This window comes from Zonotrichia leucophrys, chromosome 15 (assembly GCF_028769735.1).
Source record: "Zonotrichia leucophrys gambelii isolate GWCS_2022_RI chromosome 15, RI_Zleu_2.0, whole genome shotgun sequence".
In the NCBI taxonomy this organism is placed as follows: Eukaryota; Metazoa; Chordata; class Aves; order Passeriformes; family Passerellidae; genus Zonotrichia; species Zonotrichia leucophrys.
Window position 1 is genome coordinate 365030 of NC_088185.1, and position 27899 is coordinate 392928.

The 27899-nt window shown below is 48.9% G+C and overlaps 1 protein-coding gene across 1 annotated transcript in view; it reads right to left on the reverse strand.

Annotated features, from left to right (window-relative positions):
- ADGRD1 (adhesion G protein-coupled receptor D1) overlaps positions 1 to 27899 on the reverse strand; it is a 109984-nt gene that overhangs the window by 79727 nt on the left and 2358 nt on the right. The window contains exons 3-14 of the mRNA XM_064727219.1: positions 26784 to 26867; positions 22838 to 22933; positions 20274 to 20396; positions 19768 to 19947; positions 18148 to 18396; positions 15305 to 15369; positions 12950 to 13105; positions 11170 to 11229; positions 9878 to 9995; positions 8795 to 8905; positions 6300 to 6375; positions 2961 to 3102 (exon numbers count right to left, since the gene is read on the reverse strand). Of these exons, the coding sequence (XP_064583289.1) occupies positions 2961 to 3102; positions 6300 to 6375; positions 8795 to 8905; positions 9878 to 9995; positions 11170 to 11229; positions 12950 to 13105; positions 15305 to 15369; positions 18148 to 18396; positions 19768 to 19947; positions 20274 to 20396; positions 22838 to 22933; positions 26784 to 26867 (1460 nt within the window). The remainder of the gene's footprint in view (positions 1 to 2960; positions 3103 to 6299; positions 6376 to 8794; positions 8906 to 9877; positions 9996 to 11169; positions 11230 to 12949; positions 13106 to 15304; positions 15370 to 18147; positions 18397 to 19767; positions 19948 to 20273; positions 20397 to 22837; positions 22934 to 26783; positions 26868 to 27899) is intronic.

Sequence of the window (27899 nt, forward strand, 5' to 3'; positions counted from 1 at the left end):
TGCAGCTGCACATGTTCCTGTTCTGCAAAGAGCAACGAGGAAACAAAGCCCTGGAGAGAACTCCAAGTGCTCAAAATGAGTGTATGAGAAGTTTTCCTCCAGATGTGAGGCAGCTTTCTCTGCAGTGCCAGGCAGGAGTGAGGGATGGGAGCGCTGTGAGTGCTGCCCTCCTGTGCCACCGCATCATTGTCTCATTGTCCCTGCACTTCTGGGCCCTCTTTGTACCCAACGTGCCTGATTCACACCCTGCTGCTGCTCCTACAGCTGAAAGTAGCCTGGAACACAGGAATTCACAGCCACAAAATGAGAGGAACAGCAGATTTGTCTTTACAAACAAGCTGGTAGATGAAACCAGCACTGGGAGATAAAAGAAACAATGGGAGGGATTCCACTGATTGGTGAATGGAAAAAGATGTTTGCTATTATCAATAAACTTTAGATTTGCTGATAAACAAAATTGGACATTGAGAGATGAAAGAAACAATGGGGAAGAAAAACCCCTAGATTCCATAAGAATTAAAAACTTAAAAGGTGGGTTATACATTGGAGGGGAATCTTTGGGATCAGGCGTATTAGAGAGTCTGAACATCTCAGGTACCTCAGAAATGGGGAAAGGGAGAAGGAAAATGTGGCTGGGAAATTGGGATAAGAAGGAGGCTGCATCCTCCAAACATGTGAGAGACCCCAGGGGAATGCCCCATGGCCTCTCCCTTTATTGGAATAAAACCAGAAAGGACAGCTCTGTCTCCTTTTGTACATGAACCCTGGTGTTTGTGGGTTAATTTTCCTGACAAACACGCGTGCTACATCAGCCACAGCTGTGTCAGACTGGAGCTCCAGCATGGGCAGAACCCGAGGCTGCTGATGCTGTGCAGCCCTGTGGGCTCCACAAAGCTCTGGTGCTGTTTGACACCATTTCCTCCTCTGCTGCCTCCCCTGACTTTTTCCAGAGCACATCGTGCTGCATCTCAGCCCTGACACTCATCCCTTCTGAATTTCTACCCTGTGCTGTAATTCCTTGGATCGCAGCAGAGAAATGTTAGTGCTTCTCCAGTTGTTCCTGCTATGAAAAACATCTTGCTGGAAACAGGATTTTATTTTTTTTTCAGATAATCATTTTACAGAATGTGCTGTTGCCTCACTACAAACATCTGGGCAGGTCAGGGCTGAGCTGCCTGCGGCCCCTCAGTCTCCACATCCTCCCCAGGCCTGGAGGAGGTTCTGGGGGTTTCTGTGAATTTCTGTGCTCTGGACACGGTAACTCACTGAGCTGGTGAAGAGCAGAGCATCACCACTTTTTACATCTGTCAAAAAATGTCTCTCTGTCCCTGAAGCCTTCCTGAATAACAGACCATTGCAATTTAGTGTATTAAATTGTCCTCTTAGAGGACTTAATTCAGGCAAAATTTTGGTGATGAAGAAGAGCAATGAAATATATTCAGTGTTCACAGAGGCTGTGCTGCAATTACAGCCAATCCCCCTGGCAGAGCCCAGCCTGCTCTCCCTGGCCCACGAATTAACCTGAATTAACCTGAATTAACAGGTTTTTATTGGCTCTGAGGTGAGTTCTGAGCCCCACAGCCCAGCCCTGCCAAGGGAAGCACTGACACAGCACTGACAGATATTCCCTCTACCCTTCCCTAATTAATAAATTAGTCCCCGTTTGGAATACCTCATGTTTTAAAATGTGGCTGGGAAATTGGGATAAAAAGGAGGCTGCATCCTCCAAAAATTGGAGAGACCCCAGGGGATGCCCCACGGCCTCTCCTCTATTCAAATACAGCCAAAAGGACTCCTGTGTCTCCTTTTTGGACATAAACCTGTGGTGTTTGGGGATGAATTTTCCTGACACATTCATCCTTCCCCTCCTCGGGGCTCTGCTGCCTGGAGCAAAGAGAGATTCCTGACAAATGCAGCGTTCCTGTCTGTGTCCCAGAAAAGGGAAAATCGTAGGTTGATCCAAGAGCTGCCAGTGAATCATCACCTCTGCAGCACGGGGACAACCTGGCCAGGCACAGCAATGTGCATTTTGGAAATATCTATGCAAAACTCTCTCTTCACAAGTGCCCACCTCCGAGAGGCCTCTGGGGACATTTGGGGCTCTCAGTTTGGAAAATGTCAGCAAAACAGCACATTTCACTCCTGGGCCTCGGGGATCCTCCCTGCTGCTGCTCCAGCCTCACCAAAAGCCCAACAGAAGGAAGATAAACCGCTTGGAAATAGCTTTAAAAGGAAAATATGATAAAATATTCAGGAGAACATCTAAGAGATGTATTCTAGGAAATGTTTAAGAATTTAAATCTTTCCTTGCTGCTCCCATTCACGGCTGTAAGTGGGTCAGAGATGCTGCACTGCCTCCTCTCAGCCCCTCAGAGCCTGAGCTCCTCCATTCTGATATCAAATCATCAATCCTGAGCTCCTCCATTCTGATATCAAATCATCAATCCTGAGCTCCTCCATTCTGATATCAAACCATCAGAGCCTGAGCTCCTCCATTCCACTGGCACCAAACCATCAAACCCCTCAGTTACCTCTGTGTGGACCAGCATCAAAAAGCAAAAACCACAAGGGAATTGTTGTTACTGAGCACCCCAGTGGGAAATCAGCATTTCACCCCAGTGTGCTGCAGGCTGCACGAACACACCAGAGCACAAACACACCAGAGCACACACAAACACACACCAGAGCTGAAACACACAGCAAAACACACAGCAGAGCACACACACAGGGACTCTAGCTGCCTGGGCACCCTGCAGCCTTTGGCAGTGAGGAGAAAGAAACCACAATGCTGGGGAAAACAGAATGTGGCAGCCACAAATGGCAACTGAACTGCTGCTAAAAACGCCCACAAAAATCATGGGAGAAATAAAATGCCCACAAAAATCACGGGAGAAGCGCAAAGAAAGGATCCCAGGCACAGAAGTTCAGCAGAGCCCAGAGAGCAGCCCCGTGTCACTTACCAGGGTGTGGCTGAGCTGGATGGTGATGAGGGGAGAGCCCGACAGGTTGTAGGACAGCTGGGGCAGGGGCTCCACCTTGATGGAGATGAGCAAACTGCTGGCTGAGATCAGCGAGCCCCTGTGGGCAGCAGCTCCAGCAATCCTTGGGAAGAAGCAAACACGTCAGGGAACAGAATAACCACTGGGGTTTAGTTCATATATAACAGCAGAGGGGCACAGACCCTCCCTGTTCCCTGAGTCCCTCTAGGGCAGCCAGGTCTGGCCCCAGAGATCCCACAGGAGCAGAGGCTGTGCACCTGTGAAGGATGGGGACAGCTGTAAAGGATGGGAACAATTCTGGACACCTGTACAGGATGGGGACACCTGTGAAGGATGGGGACAGCTCTGGATACCTGTGAAGGATGGGGACACCTGTGAAGGATGGGAACAGCTCTGGGCACCTGTGAAGGATGGGGACAGCTGTATAGGATGGGAACAATTCTGGACACCTGTACAGGATGGGGACAGCTGTAAAGGATGGGGACAGCTCTGGACACCTGTGAAGGATGGGGACACCTGTGAAGGATGGGGACACCTGTGAAGGATGGGGACAGCTGTATGGGATGGGAACAATTCTGGGCACCTGTAAAGGGTGAGAACAGCTCTGACACCTGTAAGGGATGGGGACACCTGTGAAGGATGGGGACAGCTGTAAAGGATGGGGACAGCTCTGGACACCTGTACAGGATGGGGACAGCTCTGGACACCTGTACAGGATGGGGACAGCTCTGGACACCTGTGAAGGATGGGGACACCTGTAAAGGATGGGGACAGCTCTGGACACCTGTAAAGGATGGGGACACCTGTGAAGGATGGGGACAGTTCTGGACACTGGGGACTGCCAGCAAAGCTCCTCCTTCACACTACTTCTCCTTGCAAAGGTTCTCAAGCCCTGCTGGAAGTGTTTGAGGGAATCAGGGAGAATCCCAAGGAGGGATCCAAACAATTTCCTGAAAGCGAGGAGGAAACTGGCAGGGGGCTGGATGGTCAAACAGATAAATCAGTGTGTGAGACACACAGACAAACTGCACAAAATAAACACGGGAATGTATTTAGAGGTGATTTGTAGCTTTACCTTGAAAAATAGATTATGTCCAACTAGATTTGTTGGAGGGAAAGACAGGTCACAACACACACAGCTGAACTGGACTAAATAGCTGATTAGACTGGAAATTATTTTATTCTAGGGGGAAGTAATTTTGCAGTACATAAGAACCCTTATTTTTAGGTAAAACTTATGAGTTTGGCATTTTCACACATTCAGGAGTAACTGAGATCCATCGGGTTTCAGGGTAGACTTTTTTACCCTCTCAGTACCAAACTGGAGGATTAAATAAATGACTGCTGTCATCTGTGCCTTGAGCAGTGGATTAATGGGTTTCACCAGGGAAATGTGAGCCTGGGTGAATTAACCACCAGCCTGGGTTCCCAAACACAGCCCACCTGGAAAGGGCCAGAAACAGATGAAAAACCACCTTGTTTGCACCCACCACCTGTCTGCAGTGGTTTCTTATTTTTATTTCAGAAAAACCCCAAAAACCTCACGTCAGAGGCTGAAATAACTGTACTCAGCTCCTTGTCACAGAACAGAACTCATTTAGCACAACCCTTCAGTTCTGACCTTAAAAACCCATCAGCACCAGAGATTACTTCTGCTCCCAGAAACCTGCAGGGAATGGGACTTGTTCATCTGAGGCAGAATTTGCTGCTCTGATACAGCAAATTTCAGTTTAGGTAAGGAGTTGTGAAGTTAAACTCATTATCCAACAGTTTGGGGTTTCTCCTACCCAGATTAGGAACGTGGATGCTTTCCCCACACCCTTCCTCGGCTTGTTTTCCCTTCAGAGACCCTGGTGAATTTTGGAGTGTGACAAACCCTCACCAGCAGCAGGGAATGGGGTTCCTGCAAAGCCAGAATTGGGGAATGGAGCTCCTGCAAAGCCAGAATTGGGGAATGGAGCTCCTGCAAAGCCAGAATCGGGGAATGGAGCTCCTGCAAAGCCAGAATTGGGGAATGGAGCTCCTGCAAAGCCAGAATTGGGGAATGGAGCTCCTGCAAAGCCAGAATCAGGGAATGGAGCTCCTGCAAAGCCTTTCCTCACCCTGGCCCTGGTGCCAGCCCCACGTTTACACAAACTGCCCTGAGCAGCAGCAGGATGGGCTCAAACATTGCTGGGTTTCATCTTCTCTGGGTGAACAATCAAAAGCTGCTCCCCTCGGAAACTGGTATTTATGGAGCCTGAAAATAGCTCTGTGTCTGCACAGCACAAAAGCTCCAAGAGTGTTGGTTTTGGCTTTCCACCACAAGAAAAGAAGGGTGGGTTTCAAATTACAGGTGTGGAAGTAGCCCAGTGGTAGAAGGACACAAAAGAAATTCTCTAAAACAAACTACTCTGAGAAAAAAAAAAAAATCTATGAAAAGTAAGCAAAAAAGTTATAACAGTAGGCACAAAAAAGAAAAGCAAGCAGAAAATAAGTGCATACTTATTTTAAAACATCTTTGAGTACCTGGGGTTTGGCTCCACAGAGAAAGAATAGCTAAGGCAGCATTCCCTGAATTATTACCTTTTTGGATGCAGCATTCCCTGAATTATTACCTTTTTGGATGCTGGTTTGGGCAGACCTGCATCTACAGGTTTAAGGACAAGATCTCGTAGTGCATGATATACTGCAGACATTACGGTTTGAGTTAATTGTAGAAATGTAGGAAACATTTCTTTGCCAGCGATTTTGTGTTTCTTTACAATTGTGAACAGGGCAGACCCTTGATTCTGAAAATGAGTGCTGAAATCAAACCCAGCTCAGGGGAGCAGGAACGGATCTCCAGGCTGTCCTGCCGCAGATTTCAGGGAATGCACTCCAAGATTACAGATCTGTTCCTTTTGTGTGCCACATCCCCAGGATCTGACAGTGCTTTAAATACAGAGCTTTGACATGCAGCATCTTCAGCAAACTTTGACCTGAGCCAGGATCACTGTAATTCTCTTTGTCCCTTTGAAAAATTGAGATTACATCTTATTACCCTAACAAATTGCACTGATCCTCCTCTTTGGAAAACATAGGCTCTGCTAAGTTATTGCCCCAATTTCTTCACGTGAGCACAAAATATTGCAGAGTGGAGGCAGAGCTGCCTTAGAGCCACCTGTGAGAGAGCAGGGCAGGGAACAGCACAGCCTGTAACCACTGGGAAATGCCATTTAGGGATCACCTGAGGGTGAGCAGCCAGCAGCACAGCCTGTAACCACTGGGAAACGCCCTTTGGGAATGGCTGAGGGGTCACCTGAGCAGCCAGGCACTCACCTGGTGTCCTCGGGGCTGATGTTGTTAAAGAAGTGATGCATGCTGTGGTAGAGCAGGCCCACGATGGTGATGCAGCCTGTGGGGAGGGAACAGGGTTAATTCCCCAGAACAAGGAGAGAGAGCAGGGTTATTGCTGAGAACAGGGACAGGGAGCAGGGTTATTGCTCAGAACAGGGTTATTGCTCAGAACAGGAAGAGGGAGCAGGGTTATACCCCAGAATAGGGACAGGGAACAGGGTTATACCCCAGAAAAGGAGAGGGAGCAGGGTTATACCCCAGAACAGGGTTATTGCTGAGAACAGGGACAGGGAACAGGGTTATTGCTCAGAACAGGGTTATTGCTCAGAACAGGAAGAGGGAGCAGGGTTATACCCCAGAATAGGGACAGGGAGCAGGGTTATACCCCAGAAAAGGAGAGGGAGCAGGGTTATACCCCAGAACAGGGTTATTGCTGAGAACAGGGACAGGGAACAGGGTTATACCCCAGAACAGGGTTATTGCTCAGAACAGGGACAGGGAGCAGGGTTATACCCCAGAACAGGGACAGGGAACAGGGTTATACCCCAGAACAGGGTTATACCCCAGAACAGGGACAGGGAGCAGGGTTATACCCCAGAACAGGGTTATACCCCAGAACAGGGACAGGGAGCAGGGTTATACCCCAGAACAGGGTTATTGCTGAGAACAGGGACAGGGAGCAGGGTTATACCCCAGAACAGGGACAGGGAGCAGGGTTATACCCCAGAACAGGGTTATTGCTGAGAACAGGGACAGGGAGCAGGGTTATTGCTCAGAACAGGGTTATTGCTCAGAACAGGAAGAGGGAGCAGGGTTATACCCCAGAATAGGGACAGGGAACAGGGTTATACCCCAGAAAAGGAGAGGGAGCAGGGTTATACCCAGAACAGGGTTATTGCTGAGAACAGGGACAGGGAACAGGGTTATACCCCAGAACAGGGTTATTGCTCAGAACAGGGACAGGGAGCAGGGTTATACCCCAGAACAGGGACAGGGAACAGGGTTATACCCCAGAACAGGGTTATTGCTCAGAACAGGGACAGGGAGCAGGGTTATACCCCAGAACAGGGTTATTGCTGAGAACAGGGACAGGGAGCAGGGTTATACCCCAGAACAGGGACAGGGAGCAGGGTTATACCCCAGAACAGGGAGAGGGAACAGGGTTATACCCCAGAACAGGGTTATTGCTGAGAACAGGGACAGGGAGCAGGGTTATACCCCAGAACAGGGACAGGGAGCAGGGTTATACCCCAGAACAGGGTTATTGCTCAGAACAGGGACAGGGAGCAGGGTTATTGCACCAGCAGAACCCTTCCAGGGCTGCAGCCCCTGTTCCCTCCTTGCCCATCCCTGCCCTGTGACCGTGCTCACAGGGGTCTGAGGGTGAGGGAAGAGACGAGGATCTGACTCTGTGCTTCAGAAGGTTTGATTTGTTATTTTATTATATATATTACATTAAAACAAAGCACAACAATGTTCTGGAAAATCAAAGAAGACCTGTATGGTGAGGAGCTGCAGAAGTGGGAAAGGGAAAAACTCCCCTCACATGCTATTTTTGGCATTCCAAGTTGGTTTGCAATTGCAGTTATTCAAACCTGGGAGGACTTGCAGTCTGCAGCCAGAGCCCCTGCCAGTGCAGAGAAACAGAGCTGCCACCCCCAGTCAGGCACACAGGTCAGTAATTAGCAGGGGATTCCTCACTGCAGGTTATTTTCAGCTAACTTTGCACTTCACGGAGCAGGGACCGACCATCCCTCCCCAGAGGTGGCTGCAGAAAAGCCTCTGGGTGGGTAAATTCTGTGGGCTGGAATTTGGGGCACACAAGTCACAATTTCAAACATTTGAGAATGGAGTAGATGCTTTTGTAAATGGCTTCCTTCAACCTCTGAGTAAAGCACAGATAATTAACATTGCTATTTCAGAGTCTTGACTAAAGGTGCAGATTTTAGCCATGCTTCTTTGGGGATTTTTAAAACTTTTGCATAGGTATGGATTTCTGAGTTCTGCCTTTTTGCCATGAGTGTAGTCTGTATCTTCATTCTGTTCATGTAGCTGCTATTGCTTAAACCTCTCATTTTACAGTTTAATTTTAGACAAAAGACCAATTTTGCATGAAGGGATAGGTAATACCTGACCTGACATCCTAGAATTTCTTAAAAATAACCAGTTCAGATAATTATAAAAGAATAATTGTGAAATTATGGCTTCTCTGATGTAAAAATGTGTCAGAATGAAATGGCTTCGGTCTCTGTAGCTCAGCCCCATTATTCAATATTAATCCAATTAGTATGAGAACTGCACCACATTAATTGCTCGTTAGCCTGACAGGGCTGCTGCTGCTTCCTCAGGCTCAGTGCAATCCACAGGGATCAAATCAGTTACCTGGGAAAATAGTGAACCAAAAGCTGTTCCACAGCAAAATCATTCTGGGTACCCTGTGCACACGGGTCCAGTTCTCTCTTTGGTCTCTTCCTTACCTTTTCCATGGAAAGCCTCGCTGGGAATGGAGATGTAGCTCTGCCCCCGGGATGGGAACCGATAGTGGGACACATTCAGGCTCTGAGGGAGCATTTTGACCACAGCATAATCTGTGGGACAGCCAGACAGAAACATCAGCGCAGCCCCTGCACCCCCTGCCTGCCTGACCTGCCTCCCTGAGCTGCTGCAGCCATTTCAATGTTCCTGTGTTAAACCCCAGAACAGGCTCCGAGCCCCCCAGAGCCCCCAGCCCTGCTCAGAGCCCCCCAGGAAAGGCAGAGCAGCCCTCCTGCAGGCACTGAGCGCTGCACCTGAGACCCCAGTGTGTGATACACACAGTGATGGGTGCCTGGGGCTGCTCAGTTATTCACCCCTCAGAGGGGGCTCAAAAGGCAGAGCAGGCAGCCAGAGCAGATTAAATACCTCTGACACCTGCAGATAAAACACCTCTGACACCTGCAGCATCCAAAGGTGCAGATCAAATTAGGGCGCCAAGATGCTAACCCGCAGTAAAATAAAATTCCCCAAAAAGGTCAAAACTATTCCTATCATTTTCAGTCTCTTGCAAAACCACTGCAAAGATGAAGGTTTTGTAGCACCCAAACCTCCAGGGGCTGCACATGAGCTCCAGGCCCTTTAACTCCATTAGCACAGCATTACTGAACCCTTCACACGTAACCCTGATTCTGAATCCTCCCCAAACAACCCCGGGGAAGCCCAGGCACAGCCAGAGCCCATCACCTCCAGTGACAAATAAAACTCAGTTTGGCATTGCTCAGAGGGATGAGGAGCTGTGTATGTGCTGGCAAGGAGGGCTCAGGCCCAGGGGTTCAGGAGAAGAGGAGCAGCTGTGCCACCCCCGGCAGCTGTGCCAGCTGTGCCAGCCCCACCTGTGCAGCTGTGCCAGCTGTGCCACCCCCAGCAGCTGTGCCAGCTGTGCCAGCCCCCACCTGTGCAGCTGTGCCAGCCTCCACCTGTGCAGCTGTGCCTGCCCCAGCAGCTGTGCCACCCCCAGCAGCTGTGCCAGCCCCACCTGTGCAGCTGTGCCAGCCCCACCAGCTGTGCCAGCTGTGCAGCCCCACCTGCCACGGACGAGGAGCCCTCGAGGGTCACAGGCAGCGAGTTCCCCTCCAGGTGCAGGGACAGGTGAGCCAGCACCGTGTCGATGGTGTGGATCAGGCTGCTGAGCACGACGGGGCTCTGCGGAGGGACGGACACACAGACACGGGTCAGCAGGGACAGACAGATGGACACGGGTGAGCAGGGACAGAGCCCAGCCCAGGGGCTCCCACCCTCCCTGGAGAAGGTGTCACCCAAACCAAGGCCACCCAGAGTGTAATTCCCAAAATGTTTGTATGTCGCAGACATCTTTTCATGAAAAATCCTTTCCTTAGGATTTTTCCTCCTGAGAAGCTGAGAGGCCTCAGGAACAAAATGTAAACAATGGTTATCTGCTGCTGTGGAATGCAACAGGTGCATCTGGGATTGGGCTCATGTGGTTGTTTCTGATTAATGGCCAATCACAGTCAGCTGGCTCAGACAGAGAGCCAGAGCTACAAACCTTTGTTATCATTCTTTCCTTTTCTATTTTTAGCCAGCCTTCTGATGAAATCCTTTCTTCTATTCTTTTAGTATAGTTTTAATGTAATATATATAATAAAATAATAAATCAGCCTTTTTAAACATGGGGTCAGATGCTCATCTCTTCCCTCATCCTCTTACCCCTGTGAACGCCATCACATCTGCAGGGCAGCCAAAGCAGAGCTGCCCCACAGCCCCACAGCCAGCTGCACTCAGCACTGAGCAGGATGAGGCCACAACCGGGCAGAATTGTTCCTGACAATATCCAAAGATTGGCACCAGGTCTTGCTCGGAGCACCAGCTGAGACACCGCAGCTCAGCCTTTCTTTCATCTTTATTCTAATGCTCCTCAGCATAGAAGGAACTTTAACCCTCCAGGCTGAAACTTGATTCATGAAATCTCACAGTTAATGCATGTTCTAGTGAAAAGGAAACCTGTTTTATCTGAAATCCATTTACACCAGAGATGAGCAAGGATCTGACACTAAGAACTTAAATCAATTAGACATCCTTTGGTCTCAAAAGCATTTTAGGCTTCAGTGAGACCTCCCTGTGCTTTAGCTTCTCATTCTCTCAGTTTAAAAGCTCTCTCTCCTGAAATCTGTGTTTTTTTAAGATCCAAGTAAAAAACTCAGGAAATTTCTGGATTCACCCCGCAGGTCTTTCATCAGTGACAGATGATAAAATAAGTCATAGTGCCAAAAAGAGAAGTAATAGTGGCAATCATTTCAGTTACCATCATGAGGATTTGTGCTGCTGAGGGAAATCACCAATCTGAGCCCATTTCTCTTACCTCTGGTCCATCAATCCAGTCAGACAGCAACAGGAAGTCTTCAATAGCTTTCAAAAACGCCTGAAAGACAAACAAAACTCGATTACTTATTGATCAGCTACATCTCCTGGCAGGGCAGATCTCTGCCAGGATTTTCTCAGGTCCACGTTAGGATGCCAAGCCCACTTCCACTGCAGCGTGGTTGGCCATTAATTACAAACAAGCACATGAGACCAATCCCAGATGCACCTGTTGCATTCCACAGCAGCAGATAACCATTGTTTGCATTTGGTCTCTGAAGCTTCACAGCTTCTCAGGAAGAAAAAATGCCAAGAAAAAGATTTTCATGAAAAGATGTCTGCGACAGAGTCCTGCTGGCATGCAAGGGGAAAAGGGAGCACAGAAACTGCACTGAAAATTAAAAAGGAAAACCCACATTTCCAGCTCAAACTCATGCATTAAAAAGCCTTCAGAGAATGATTATAGTCATTCCACACAGTGAGATGTGGAAGACACCACACAACAAACCCAAGTCAGACTTGTCAGAAGCGATTCATTATAACGTGTGTCAGTAATCAGAGAGTTTATTGCACATCACTTAAATCAAATTTCCTGGCGCTGTGAGGCGTGCACGATCAGGCAGAGATAACTGCACAGAAAACCTCGGTGCCTGTCTGTCAGAATTAGCTGCAGACAATGCAGAGCCCCACATCAATCAGGCAAATGACAGGCTGCTGTGTATGATCAGACTCTCGTATTTGTGTCCCAAAATAGCTCTGCTAAGGATAATCACGGCCCAATTTCTGCCTGCAAATGGCTGTGGTGGCACCCAGAGCAGCCCCAGCAGGGACTGCAGTGATGTGGGATAGGTACAGGCAGGATGCTGCTCCCTCTGCAGCCAGAGCACGCGGAAATATTCGGGGAAAACAAAGGAAACAACGAATTAAGGCTTTTCAGAAGGGCTTTTGCTGCTGCATATTAAACTGTGATCCGTGAAATCCAAGCTTTAGAGTTTGCAAATGCTCAGCTGTTAACGCAGTCTCTCAGTCGCTGTCCCTGTGGTTTGCAGAGGGTTTATTTGTGTTTTTTGTCTGAGTAAAGCGCCCTTGTCACTCTGGAATTACCCTCGGGCTTAGGGGAACAATCAGCAGCGGGGCCAGAGCTGATTCCTGCAATAATGGCTTGGCAGTGCTGAAATCAGGGAATTAGATGCCCGTCGCTTTCCAGCACTGTTATAACTTTATGTCAGTTATGTTATAACTTTATGTTAGTTATGTTATAACTGTATGTTAGTGCCCATCACTTTCCAGCACTGTTATAACTTTATGTTAGTGGCACATGGCCCCTGTTCTCAGCTCACCCTGCAGAAAACACCTGCTTACTTTTTCCCCTCTCTGCATTGGCTTGGATAAAACAAATTCCTTCAGCCCATTTCAGAGGGGACAGTGACTCCAGCATCTCCCTGGGCAGGCTGTCCCAGCACCTGAAACCCTTTCAGAAAAGGATTTTACCCTAAAATCCAGCTGGAGTCTCCCCTGGCACCACCTGAGGCCATTTCCTCTTGTCCTTGTTGTTTGGGAGAGCAGACCCAGCCCCTCAGTGCCTTCCTTGCTCAGGATGGGTGCAGAGGCATAAAGCGACATCTCCAGGGAGATTTCAGACATTCAGAGAGACATTTCAGCTCTGCTCAGCTCCTGCTGCTCCCTAAAGAGCCACTGCCCTTTTCACAGGCGATGTCTGCAGTGAGCAGAGGCTTCCCAAGCTGCCCCGGCCATGCCAGGCTCACCTGGGCCCCACTCACCTGTGCCAGGCTCAGCGCCGTGGGCTGCGCCAGGGCTTGGCTGGGCAGGCTGCAGGACACGTTCTGCAGGTGCCCCAGCAGGGACAGGGCCGAGGGGGAGCTGCCCCTGTGCTGGCTCAGCGCCGCCAGGACCGGCTGGTACGCGTCCGTGGGGAGCTGCAGCGGGACAAAATCAGCTCAGGAGAGACCAGGTTATCCATAGTGCCCTCAGCAGGGACAGAAATCAGCTCAGGAGAGACCAGGTTATCCACAGTGCCCTCAACAGGGACAGAAATCAGCTCAGGAGAGACCAGGTTATCCATAGTGCATCCCAGCAGGGACAGAAATCAGCTCAGGAGAGACCAGGTTATCCACAGTGCCCTCAACAGGGACAGAAATCAGCTCAGGAGAGACCAGGTTATCCATAGTGCCCTCAGCAGGACAGAAATCAGCTCAGGAGAACCAGGTTATCCACAGTGCCCTCAACAGGGACAGAAATCAGCTCAGGAGAGACCAGGTTATCCATAGTGCATCCCAGCACAGGGACAGAAATCAGCTCAGGAGAGACCAGGTTATCCATAGTGCCCTCAGCGGGGACAGAAATCAGCTCAGGAGAGACCAGGTTATCCATAGTGCCCTCAACAGGGACAGAAATCAGCACAGGAGAGACCAGGTTATCCATAGTGCATCCCAGCAGGGACAGAAATCAGCTCAGGAGAGACCAGATTGTCCATAGTGCCCTCAGCGGGGACAGAAATCAGCTCAGGAGAGACCAGGTTATCCATAGTGCCCTCAGCGGGGACAGAAATCAGCTCAGGAGAGACCAGGTTATCCATAGTGCCCTCAGCACGAACAGAAAATCCAGGGAAACAAGGAAACCACGTAAGGGTCAAAGTGCTTTTAGCGCGCAATTAACTTATCCGTGCAATCCACAGCTAAGCAAAGCTCAGAGTTACCAGTCTCCACGCTCCTGGGTACAGAATTTATTTGTTTTTGTCGAGTAAGCGCCTTTACTCCTGAATACAATCAGGCTTAGGGAAAATCAGTGTCCATAGTGCCAGCCAGGGATTCAGCACAATATGCCCATGCTATTTTTCAGGGAATAGGAAGGACGTTCAAGCACTGTTATAACTTTATGCAGATGTTATAACTATGTAGGAGTTATAAGCGATGTTAGCGCAACTCAGCACTGTAAATTAGTAGTGGAAGGCCCGGGTTCAAGGCAGAAAAAACTGCACATTTCCTTCTGCATTGGCTTGGATAAAACGAATCTCAGCCATTTCAGAGGAAGTGACAGCATCTCCTGGGAGGCTGCCAGGAAACCTTCAAGAAAGGAGTTAACCAAAACCAGCTGGAACCCCGGCAGCACTGAAGGCATTTCACTGCGATAGTCTGTTTGGAGAAGGCAAGAACCAGGAGGGCATTCCTTGACAGGAGGGAGGAAAGGAAGAAAGGACAAGAGGAATTTCAGGAATCAGAGAGAAGGCAGTAACAGTCTGCTGTCCCAAAGAGACATGCTTAAAGAAGGAGAGGAAGGAGGTAAAGGGCATGCACGGAAGGCAGGCTAACCTGGGCCCACTCAACGTGGAAGGCAAGGTAGGCAAGCAGGGAGGAAGGGAAGGCTGGAAGGAAGTTGCAGGTGCCAAGAAGGGACAGGAGCGAGGAGAGCGCGAAGCGGAAGCGCGAAGGAAGGAAGGAAGGCGGGGGGAAGGCAGGGGAAAAAGGAGGATAAGGAGGAGGAGAAGGTAACAAGGCAAGAAGGACAGGAAACAGGAAGGAACAGGTACCGGAATAGTGCAAGAAGGACAGAAATCAGCAAGGAAGGCAAGAAGGACAGGCTAAGGAAGGGACAGGAATAGACAGGAACCAAATTATTGTGAGGAAGGGAAGGAAGGAAGGAAAAGGAAGGAAAGGAAGGAAAGGAAAGGAAGGAAAAGGAAGGAAAGGAAGGAAAAGGAAGGAAAAGGAAGGAAAAGGAAGGAAAAGGAAGGAAAAGGAAGGAAAAGGAAGGAAAAGGAAGGAAAAGGAAGGAAAAGGAAGGAAAAGGAAGGAAAAGGAAGGAAAAGGAAGGAAAAGGAAGGAAAGGAAGGAAAGGAAAATAAAAGGTTTAGCCCTATATTTTCAAGTTAATGCATATATTAAAGTAAGTCGCTACCTTCATATTTAATTTGAAATTTATTAATTTATACAAGGAATTTTAATTTTCCGAACTTCCTGTGCCAAAATCTCCGTGCCAACTTGCCATGCATGTCAAAAAGCATTTATAATAGAGATATGAAAATAAGTGCCATTAACAGAAACCAGGCAGGGAGGAGGGTGTGTAACTCTGATTTATGCACATTCTGCCTTTATGGAAGAGTCTGAGCTCTGTCCTACCACAGGGCTTGTCGTGGTTGTCATCACAGACCAGGGCAGCGTTGAGGAGAGCAGGACTTGCACACCTGGGGAAATGCAAACACAAATGAGGCTGTTACAAATCTGGATTTCTTATATCAGATACATAATTTTATATATAAATTCCCACCTCAGGCTGGATCAGTTCCAACTGAAAGCAACAGATTTCCTGTTCTGTGGATTTTATTTATTTCCAGTACTGTAGCCACACAGCCTTGTGATAGAGAAATCAAATTTTCTTCTAATCTATATCTGAGCGAGAGTTATTATTTGCCAGGGGTGTGGAATCTCAATCCAACACTAGCTGCATGCATAGGACCCATTTCTCTCTCAGATCCAAAAGGAACATGAACATTCACTCAATTAAAAACCAGGCTGTTCTATTTGCTTATGTCAAACCACATTACCCTGCTTCAACACTGCTAGAAATCCCCCAAAATCAATAAATAGATATCATAACCTTTCTACTTATGTTCATTACTATTGTAATACCCATTGCTTCCTCTGAGAATATTCTAATTTCATACATTAAGTGGGAAATTTTATTAAATCCAATCAGCCTATTATTTTAAAGAGAAAAGCCAGAAATTAAATGGCCACATTTCCCAGGTGCCCCAAAACACCTGATCACATTAAAGCAATGTTGGCTTGGAGTTCTTCTGTCTAATTAAAAAAAATATATACCTGGCATCCCTTTACATTTGAATTCCTAAGCCCCTGGAAAATACACATCCAGCTTCACTTTCAATTAAGAGGCACACATTTATTTTTCACAGCGTTCTGATAGTTCCACATGACACTAAAAAACCTGTGGAACCAGGAGTTTAGGGGAAAACCCATCAACACAGCAATTAATGCCATGGAAATTGCAGTAAAGTCACAGGTGCTCACGGCATGAGCATCTCAAGGCACAAATCAAGGAGTTTGGGATGCAGCCTCCTGAAAACCAGCAGGGATTAAGGGTGGGATGCAGGCAGAATTCTGCACAGCTCTGGAAAAATCTGGAATTGGCAGAATGGGAGGGCCAGGAGGGTTTCAGAAGGGAGCTCCCAGCACTGATGTGCAGAATCAGATTTGGGGCCCAGAGACCCCCCAGCACAGCCCAGAGGGAAGGAGCAGGATTTGATTCCCTGGGAGGACCTTCCCAGCCTGTCACAGGGCAGTGCTGGGCCCACAGGGTTAAAAAGGGGTTAAAGAGGGGTCTCCCTGTGTTTATTTAAGCCGTCCCTCCCTGGCAGTGGGACAGGGCACACACATTGATGAATGGGGGCAATTTGAAAAGCTGCTGCTCTGGGGTTTGGCAGCAGAACATTTCTGCGGCGCTGCATTAATCACAGAGGGTGAATAATGGCAGCTGGAGCTGGACAGTGTTATAGTAACCCTCCACTGTTGTCAAAGACACTGCAGCCAAATGCAAAAGCATTTTTTCCACCATGAGCACAGCATCATAAACTTTTTAAAGATTGAAAACTATGAAAAGTGAGCAGCCTTTTTTGACAGGTGCCCTGCCCCAGCCCCACTCACCCACGGCGGCCGTGAAGCACTGGCGCACCGCGTGCGATCTGATCTTTACTTGTGCCCATTTTATGATTGTGTTTTAATACTGAATAAATTCTCCTTGTTAATCAAACTGGCTAATTCATTTATAACACAAACTATGAAAAGTGAGCAGCTGTTTCTCAGAGGTGTCAGGAGGCACACCCAGCCCCACTCACCCATGGCGGCAGTGAAGCACTGGCGCACCTCGGGCGAGCTGGTCTTTGCTTGTGGCCTTTTTACAATTGTATTTTAATTGTGGAATAAATCCTTATTAATCAAATTGACTAATTCATTTATTCCACAAACTATGAAAAGTGAGCAGCCATTTCTCAGAGGTGTCAGGAGGCACACCCAGCCCTGCCCAGCCTGGCCCACTCACCCACAGCAGCAGTCTGATCTGTGCTTGTGGCCTTTTTACAATAGATTAATAAGGAGAATTTATTCAGTATTAAAATACAAACTGTTTAATTAATTTATAACACAAACTGTGGAAAGCAAGCAGCCGTTTCTCACTGGTGCCCACCCAGCCCCACTCACCCACGGCGGCAGTGAAGTACTGGCGCACTTCACACAGGCTCAGCACCCATCTGATCTTTGGCCTTTTTACAATTGTATTTTAATACTGAAAAAATTCTCCGTGTTAATCAAACTGGCTAATTCGTTTATAGCACAAACTGTGGAAAGTGAGCAGCCGTTTCTCACAGGTGCCCACCCAGCCCCACTCACCCACGGCGGCAGTGAAGTACTGGCGCACCTCGTGCAATCTGATCTTTGCTTGTGGCCTTTTTACATTTGATTAATAAGGAGAATTTATTCAGTATTAAAATACAAACTGTTTAATTCATTTATAACACAAACTGTGGAAAGCGAGCAGCCATTTCTCACAGGTGCCCACCCAGCCCCACTCACCCACGGCGGCAGTGAAGTACTGGCGCACCTCGCGCGGGCTCAGCACCCATCTGATCTTTGGCCTTTTTACAATTGTATTTTAATTATGGAATAAATTCTCCTTGTTAATCTAATTAATTAATTAATTAATTTATAACACAAACTGTGGAAAGCGAGCAGCCGTTTCTCACAGGTGCCCACCCAGCCCCACTCACCCACGGCGGCAGTGAAGTACTGGCGCACCTCGTGCAATCTGATCTTTGCTTGTGGCCTTTTTACAATTGATTAATAAGGAGAATTTATTCAGTATTAAAATACAAACTGTTTAATTCATTTACAACACAAACTGTGGAAAGCCAGCAGCCGTTTCTCAGAGGTGCCCACCCAGCCCCACTCACCCACGGCGGCAGTGAAGTACTGGCGCACCTCGCGCGGGCTCAGCGCCCTCTCCCAGATCACAAACTCGTCGAAGGCGCCGCTGACCGAGCGCGGGGCCGCTCCCTCCGTGCCCAGCAGGTCAGGGCTGGCGTCCCCATAGTCGTAGAACACCTTCCCCTCGGGGTCCGTGGTGCTCAGCGTGCCGTTCACGTACACCTTCAGGCCTTCCCGCGACCGCCAGGTGAACAGCACGTGCGTCCAGTAGGGACCTGCAAGGGAGAGGCACAGCAGGGCTGGGGGCAGCTCCAGAGCCCCCAGAACGGGGTCCAGTGGGGACCTGCAAGGGAGAGGCACAGCAGGGCTGGGGGCAGCTCCAGAGCCCCCAGAACGGGGTCCAGTGGGGACCTGCAAGGGAGAGGCACAGCAGGGATGGGGGCAGCTCCAGAGCCCCCAAAACGGGGTCCAGTGGGGACCTGCAAGGCAGCAGAGGCTCAGTGGGAATGGGGGCAGCTCCATCCAGAGCTGGGTCCAGCAGAGGCTCAGCAGGGCTGGGGGCAGCTCCATCCACAGCTCCCGGTTGGGCTCTCCCTGCATGGAGCTGCCAGGAGGGCCGTGGTGAGCCACTCAATGCTGGTGCTGTGCCCACGAATCCTCACCCCCCTGGGGAAGCCCATGCCTGGCAGGATGCCCCCAGCCCTGCCTGAGCCTGGGCTCGCTGCAGCTCCATAAATTCCCCTGCTCAGTGCTGCTGGCCAAGAGCTGAGGGCTCTTCACTCCTGCCTCAAACCCAGCCCAGAGAGAGCAGCACCAGGACTGCAGGAGCTGGAGAGCAAGCACATAAACCACTCTGAAGTTCTCACCGTCCCCTTGTTATGCTTGAGAGCCAGAAAACACAATATTCATTTTCACTTGGACGGGATAATCCGCAAACGTGTGAATTATTCTTGCCATTTGCAGCTTTTCTTTTAAAAGAAGATTTCTGAACTGATTCATTAAGGTTTATGAAACTGCTACCGTGAGTCCAATTTTAACAATGTACAGGCAGCCAAATTAGGGCCAGAAAATATTTATGGAATGCCATTAGCATTACTGGAAGACCAGCATTTGTTCCAGTCAGTAGATATTAGTGCTCCCCAGCAAGGCACAGTTTAGACAGAAGCAGTGAGATATGTGATATACCAAAATGTTTATTAATGCTATGGCCTGGCACAGGAAACCTGGCACTCAACAGAGGCAGGATCATGAAGGCACCAAAGAGCAGTCAGAGAGTTTCCAAATAAAGGCTGAACTCAGCAGAGAGCAGCGCTGGGGTGCCATGGGGTGAACCTGCACTCTCTGCTCCTGTTCCCACCCAGACATGCCGCAAGCACAGGAGTCAATGAGGACTCGCTCCAGACACCCCTGCAGGCTGGGCCCAGGGCTGCTGGCCTGGCAAGTGCTCTATTGTACATCTCTGCTTTCCTCTGGCATCTCATCCCTCCCTCCCCACGCCAGGAGAGCTCTCCAGCACAGAGCTCTGCAGCTATTTTTGTATATCCCCTTCCCTTTCCTCGAGTTGTGCTCTTCTCACCACCTCTGTGTGCAGGAATAAAGCAAAATGCAATAAAGAAATTAGGGTTTTTTAAACCAACAGACTTTACCTGGTGGGCTGAAGCTCGCTTTCCACCTCATCATGGCGCTGCCCCGGGTGTAGAACTCCACGGAGCCCTGGCCCTCGCTGGAGCAGATTCTGAAGCCGCTGGAGATCACCCGGCCCCCAGAGGCAGGGAGGAGCTTGGCCTGCTGGTCCTGGGTCTTCCAGAAGAAGGAGAACGTTACCCCTGAGGGAAGGGAGAGCAGAATGAATGGGAAAACCGAGTGCAATTGAAAATCTCCAGTGTGCAGAGCACCGGCGGTGGGAATGCCTCTGAGCTCAGATCATCTGCTGGCACAAACCCGGACAGCCTTTTCAAAACCAACAGAGCTCCAGCTCTAATTTAACTTGCAGCTGGAAAAAACTAAATTTTCAGCAATCAACACTCAATTGTCTTAGAAGTCAGCAAAGTGTCAAGCCTCATTTTTAGAGTTCATTCCGAGCAAAGAAACAATGGTTATTGAATAACATAATTTGGCAGCAAAAGTCAATCACAATGAATGGGTTTCTCACCTTCAGGCCCACAAGCCTCTGGATTACTGATGCAGGAATTTCTGTAGCTCCCAAAGAAGAGGAAGGTGACTCCTTTCTTTTCAGTCACGTAAATCCCTTTGTTCACCATCCCTTCTACAATATCTAGAGCAAAACCAAATCCAGTTTAACATTCACAGAGAGGAAAGCTTCAAACTTCCTGTAAATATGATTTTAACAGCCTGCTATAGCTCAGATGTTTATCTAGGTCCAACTGTAGGGCTTTGTCACTTTCTGTGTTTGTTTTCTTTTTTGGTGTTTTTTGTCCCAGTTTTGTGTGTTCAGTTTCTTTGTTTGTTTCCATTTGTCAGTGGTTCGTTGTATTTTTAAAGACCGCACAGAAACCTCTTTTATTTTAAGTTTGTAAATATTGCACTTCTACCCACTCAGCTCTGTGGTTAACTGACTGACAGAACCCATACACCCAATTCTAATTATTTTAGAGTAATCTGAGTAAACTTTATGCTTTGCACAGTTTGGAATGCCAGACCCTTCCTAGAGGTGTCTTACCATGTTAGGCTGAGCTAGCAAAGAAATCCTTTCCCCAATTAAAACATAACAAAATAGTGTTTCTTTTCTTCCGTTTTTGAAAGGGCAAGCTGGTGATGAAACTTGAATTTTCACTGAGAAATACCTCAATGAAATACCCTGACAAGGTGCACTCAAAGACAGAAACAGATCTCAGACACGCTCTGCTGGGGTGTGCTTGGCCCTTGGAAAGGCAATTGCTTCACCCAATGGGGATAATGAGTAATTCACCCAATGGGGATAATGACTATTTACCCAATGGGGATAATGAGTAATTTGTTTGCGATTTCCCTGTGTTCCCTCCCACAGAACAGCCCTGGTGGTCCTGTCCCACCGCTGAGCACAGGGATGCTCTCTCACAGAGCCTGGGCTTGGTTTGCTGCATTATGAACCCATCCGGGTCTGAGTGCAGCTCACAGAAAGTGATGGGGAGCTTTCCTGTGTGTCCTGGCTGATTTTACAATGCAGACAATGGGAAAGCACAACCAAAAACCCCAACCAAAGCCTCCTGCTGGCCTGAGATGCCTGCAGAGAGCAGAGAATGTTGGGTTGCTGTTTCTGACGGGATTCCCTGTTCCCACCATTCTCTGGGATGGAATATCTGCAAGGGCCGTGAGGGTCCAGAACCCTGGGTTTGGGACCCTTCTTCAGAATTTCTTCTGGAAAAACACTGAGAAGAGCTGCTCTGAGGGAGCTCCAGCATGAGAAACATTTTCCTTTCCTCAATTAATGCAGTGAATGCCTGTTTCAATGCAATTAATTTCATGTTTCACATTGAAAGATAAATAAGGGTGATAAATTATCCTCATTTAAATATCAGTTTTCAGGTATCTTCCCCTCTCTTTGAGGAAGAAACCATCAAGTCCTGCCTCCAACTGACAGATAAAATTTAGGTCCTTTTAAAAATGTGTGTACTATGGGGTGAATCAAGCATTCCCAAGCTCTTCTCAAGGCACCTGAATTATAAATTCCCTCTGCAGGAAGCTCCCATAAGGTGACACTTTTCTGTTCCCCCAGCCCTTCCTTTGCCATGGGTGTCTCTCTCTAATGCTCAAATTAAACACACTTTATTATGTGAGAACTGTGCAAATGGTCTATAAAGCAGATAAGAGAGGGCTGGAAGGAATTAGGGTCATTTGAAGTTCACCATTAATAGAGTTCCCATTTGCCAGCACACTTTTACTGTTAGAGAGTAAAACACAGTGGGTTTAGCACTGCAATGTAGAAGTGTCACTATCTGAGCAGCCCAAGTGGCAGCTTTGCCATCTCCATCCTCGTCCCCAGGTCGGGTTTGTGACATTTTGGTGTGAGTTATACCCGAGGCACAGCGGGCACCAGGTCACACAGCACAAATGCAATTACTGAAATTAAGGGACTTCCAGCTGCTGTAGCTGCCTCCCAGCCTGCCAGGATCCTGCCTGGAATTGGCAGTTTCTGTGTGTGGGTGTTAAAAAAATTAATATAAGGACATATATAGAAATATGTGCTTCTCATTAAAAAAACAAACAAACAAAAAAACAAAATAAACTATCATGTTAACCAAAGTTGTCATGACTGACAACACCCCACTCCCAGGCTTTGCAAACCTGCTTGCATTTGTCTTTCTTAATATGTCCTCTAAAACCATTATAAACCAGTGAAAACCAGAGGGCTTTTTTACCATTTCAGCCTTGAAAGACAAGAAAAAAATTAACCTGCTTACTCACACATGTTCCTCTGAAATGTCACCTCTGTTTCTTTTAAGCAATATTAATTTCTTTAGGTTTTGGAGAATCCCTGGGGCCCTTCCTCCCATGGGATTCACGTGGGGATGCCTCTCCCAGAATCCCAGCAGTGCAGGTAACGCTGCAGGGCTGCTTTTCCAGCAGTGTGTGACAGTGAAATAATAATAATAATAATAATACCACCCATTTACCACACGAGCACTTGAACCCGAACCCAGAGTTCACTCTGAATCCGGGGTTACAAGAACCATCCACGCCTGAGAAATGCAGAACAAAAAACCAGAGATTCCTCACCTACAGTTGCAGAGGAGTTAGAGTAGGCAGAGTCATTGGTATTTACAAAGGTAGAGTTATGGGGAGGAAGCACAGTGAAGTTGTGGATTCTTAGAGCTGGATGGAACAACAAAAGAAAACAGGCAAATGAGCAAACAATGAATAAACACCATCAGCAATGAACTGGCCAGTTCATATCTCTCACACAGCACAAATCTCAGATCTGCTGACTGAAATCTGCCCTGGCTCCACCTGCTCAGGGAAAGGCAGAGCCACTGCAGGAAGGTTCCCCTCAGGTGCTGAGCACAAAAATCTGTAAAATCCCAGCTGGAAATGGAACAATGGACCAGGCTCTGCTCATTTGTGCCCACAGAGCAGATCAGAGCAACGGGCACAAATCAAAATACAAGAAACTCCAGCTAAATATCAGAAAACCTTCGACTTTTTTATGTCTGACCATAAGGTTTTATGCTCTGTTTTTTTTCTCTGATTTTGAAAATTTAACAGTGTCTTGCACACTGTAATTGTTTACCCTGGGCAGGCAAATAAAGCCTGATGAAAAGCCCATGAAAGTGGATGGAGAGACATTGATTTGGCATTTAGACCAACTGAGCTCACAGAACAAAAAGACAAATGCTCTTAGGAAAAGAAAAACACACACAAAAACCTCCAGATAAAAATGCATTAAAATCGAGGGGCCAGATGAAAAACCTGAGCGCGGCCACTTTCTTTTTATTTGCTATATTTTGAGCTGATTGTTTCCTTTCAATTGCTGCTAGTGCTGAGATTTCCAAAGCATTAATTTGCTGCCACACTCTCAGCACACAAATGCTCTGAGAGATATAAATCTGGCTTCACACACAATGACTTCAACAAATAAAATGGATTAACGTGACAGACAGATCATGGTGCTTCAAGGATTTAAGAGGAGAAACATGGAATGAAAATAATTGCATGATGTGATGAGTGGAAAAACAAGGCAGACTCTGCAATAAACAGAAGAGTTGTGTAATCAGAATGGAGCCCACACCAAGCAAATTGTCACCTGGAGTAGATCGCAGCAATAAAGAACACTTTTCTTGTATATCAAAGTGAAATATCAGCTAGATAAAACCCCTGCTGCAGGCAGCTGAAATGATATCTGTGTGTGATAAGGCACAATGTAAACAAGTGGGAGGAATCTGAGCATCCAGGGCAGCGCTGCAGAGAATTCAGCACTGCAGAGACCAACACCTCTGGCTATGGGGTCTCCTGCAAGGAACTGCAGGACAAAATCCACCCAATTTGTTCAGCAAAGTGCTGCAGCTGGCTCATTTATAAATTCCTTTATCACCAAGTTGTAATAGGAATCCAAAGAGATTGCTCCTGTGAGCACCAGGAACTTCATCTCTTCTGCTTTCTGTCTTCCAAGGCACTGAAATATTCCTGAATTTTGCTGGAGTAAAATTAAACTAAATTTGAGAAACAATCTAACATCAATTGTCCTTTTCCAAGAGCTGTATTTTATATATATTTAATTTTCAAAACAGCTTGGTTGCACTGTGATTGCCAAGACAGTGCTAGATACGGAGCTCCTCACTCTTTTTGAAACCACGTGGAGTCCAGGGTCAGAAAATTACTTTAACACACTTCTAGAGAACCTATGTGGCAACTTCTGTAAGCCAAATTATCATTCTCTTGCAGTCAGCAGGAATGCTGCCATCAGCTCCTAATGGAAGCAGAACATTGCCCAGATCTGTTTCTGGTCAGGCAACTCCATTCCTTCAGAAATGTTGTGGAAAGAGGTCAAAGTTTGGGCTGAGAACACTTGAGCACCTCTCCAATGAAGGGGTTTGGATACTCGTGGATCAGAGATTGACATTGCCATTTGTGGCAGAAGGTTTGGGGGACGCTGGGGGGCTCTGGGGAGGCCCAGCAGCACATCTGGGGAGGCCCAGCAGCACATCTGGAGGGCAGGCCAGTGCAGACACTCTGGGAGCTAGGGCAGAGTCAGCTCAATGCATGAACCAGCTCGGGGACCCTGAAACCTCAAGGAGCAGAGCTCAGCTCAATCCCTGGGGACGGTGGGACACCACCACAGCTCTGGGGACACCCAGGGGCTGCACCTCCCATCCAGAGAGCAGAAGTGCCATTCCCTCTGGGTCCCCACAGCTCACCCTGGCTCATCAGGGACAGCTCGGCCTCAGCAAATCTCTCCTGATTTCGCCCAGCTGGGAAAAGAATTTAACTGCTATCAGCTCACACTGCAATAAGGAGACTCCCAAAGGCAGATAGAACAGTGTGGGCTCCCATCTGGACACCTCTCACTCGTTTCTTTGTGTAGAGCTACATGAACGTTCATGAAGGTTCATTGAACTGCCCCCAACCAAAGCAGAGCCCCCTCTGTGCCCTGCTGGCACAGCCAGGGACCCCCGAGTGCCCTGGGGCCTGCACCAAACCAGTCAATAACAGTGTGATCCCAATGGCTCCGTGCATCATAAACTCCTCTCTTTATTGCCTCAGCCATGCACACCCAGCCCATAAAACCCCGGAGAACACTCCATAAAAACCAGGGATCACAAACACAACGTCGTTTGCGTATCGGAGCCCTGCAAACACATTAACTGGGGAAAACCCAAGCTCTGAGCCACAGAACTGATCCCCTGTGCCGAGTCCTGCTGCCCTCCCACAGGCACAGAGCTGATCCCCTGTGCCATCTCCTGCGGGCACAGAGCTGAGCCCCTGTGCCATCTCCCACAGGCACAGAGCTGATCCCCTGTGCCATCTCCTGCGGGCACACACAGAGCTGATCCCCTGTGCCATCCCCTGCAGGCACACAGAGCTGATCCCCTGTGCCATCCCCTGCGGGCACAGAGCTGATCCCCTGTGCCATCTCCTGCAGGCACAGAGCTGATCCCCTGTGCCATCTCCTGCAGGCACAGAGCTGATCCCCTGTGCCATCCCCTGCAGGCACAGAGCTGAGCCCCTGTGCCATCTCCTGCAGGCACACAGAGCTGAGCCCCTGTGCCATCTCCTGCAGGCACACACAGAGCTGATCCCCTGTGCCATCTCCCGCAGGCACAGAGCTGATCCCCTGTGCCATCTCCTGCGGGCACAGAGCTGATCCCCTGTGCAATGTCCTGCAGGCACAGAGCTGAGCCCCTGTGCCATCTCCCACAGGCACAGAGCTGATCCCCTGTGCCATCTCCTGCACACACAGAGCTGATCCCCTGTGCCATCTCCCGCAGGCACACAGAGCTGATCCCCTGTGCCATCTCCTGTGGGCACAGAGCTGATCCCCTGTGCCATCTCCTGCAGGCACAGAGCTGAGCCCCTGTGCCATCCCCTGCGGGCACAGAGCTGAGCCCCTGTGCCATCTCCTGCGGGCACACTGAACTGATCCCCTGTGCCATCCCCTGCGGGCACAGAGCTGATCCCCTGTGCCATCCCCTTCAGGCACACACAGAACTGATCCCCTGTGCCATCCCCTGCAGGCACACACAGAGCTGAGCCCCTGTGCCATCCCCTGCGGGCACAGAGCTGATCCCCTGTGCCATCCCCTGCGGGCACACACTGAACTGATCCCCTGTGCCATCCCCTGCGGGCACACAGAGCTGATCCCCTGTGCCATCTCCCACAGGCACAGAGCTGAGCCCCTCTGCCGTCTCCTGCGGGCACACAGAGCTGATCCCCTGTGCCATCTCCCGCCGGCACACTGAACTGATCCCCTGTGCCATCCCCAGCTGGCACAGAGCTGATCCCCTGTGCCATCTCCTGCAGGCACAGAGCTGATCCCCTGTGCCATCTCCTGCGGGCACAGAGCTGATCCCCTGTGCCATCTCCTGCAGGCACACACAGAGCTGATCCCCTGTGCCATCTCCTGCAGGCACAGAGCTGATCCCCTGTGCCATCCCCTGCGGGCACACACAGAGCTGATCCCCTGCGGGCACAGAGCTGAGCCCCTGCCGTGCCAGGGAAGCCTCGGTACCTCCGTTGGTGTCGCGGAACTCCCGGATCCCATCCACATCTTCCAGGGGCCAGTAGTGGGAGGCCGATGCCAGCACTTTGAACCCTTCCAAGAAACACAGGTCAGGAGATTATTAAATTAAAAGAGCAGCGAGGTGCGTAACAAGTCTCCACAGAAAATAACCGTAAAAGAGGTCGGAAGGTTAAGTAAACCAAAATATTTTATGTAAATCAAGCGTGGCGCACAAGCGAGGCCATAAATCAAAGCAGCAGAGTAGATTAAAGCCTTATCACTGATTAACCACGGCAGAAAACCTGCTTCTAAATCCCAGCTGATTCTCCTTCTAATTGCACCTAAAAGGTGTCACAGTCTCTGACTGAAGCCCTGCTGGTGAATGTGGCAGCATCACTGAAGCTGAGGAGTCACTCCAGAGTAATTCCAGATTTTCCTGAGCTTTGGAGCAGTGGGGACAGCCCGGAGCCCTGGGAGCTGCGTCCTTGGCCTCTGCGGTTCATCCCACACCTCTCTTCACCTTGCAGACCAAACCCTTTGGCCTGTTTGATGCGTGCTCTGTCCTTGTCCTGTCCTGGGTACACCAGAGTTTGGTATAATGGATATTAAAATTTCAATAAACTGCCTGATGCCCCCCGGAGAGTACTTTGATGGTCTCCATCCTCATGGCGCAGTTTCTGATGTGTGACAAATCCTAAGATTTATTTTTTTTATTTTGAGTGCAAAGTTGATAAAATTGCTAAACTTCACAAGAAACAATTGCAGGTCTGAGCAAACAGAACTCCGAGTTCTGCATCTTGTGAGGGTACAAGGACTGCTCAGACTCGCTTCCAAAGTCAGCCACACCAGAGATATCTAACAAATGATTCATAACTGAATTCATTAATCCAGGCTCTATTCTTAGCCCACCTAACTCAGTGTTTGCTGTTGCCATAGAGGCTTTCCCTCCGAGGGGAGCAGAGCACAGACAAGATGGGGATGTCCCATGGGATGGAAATGGGAGGGAAATGGGGTTCTGTGGTTCTCCATCCCCTCTGGGGGCCTGGAGGGCAGAGAAGGGCACAGCTGGCACTGAGAGGAGAGGGCACTGCAGCCTTGGAGCGCCCACAGCAAGAACACACAACA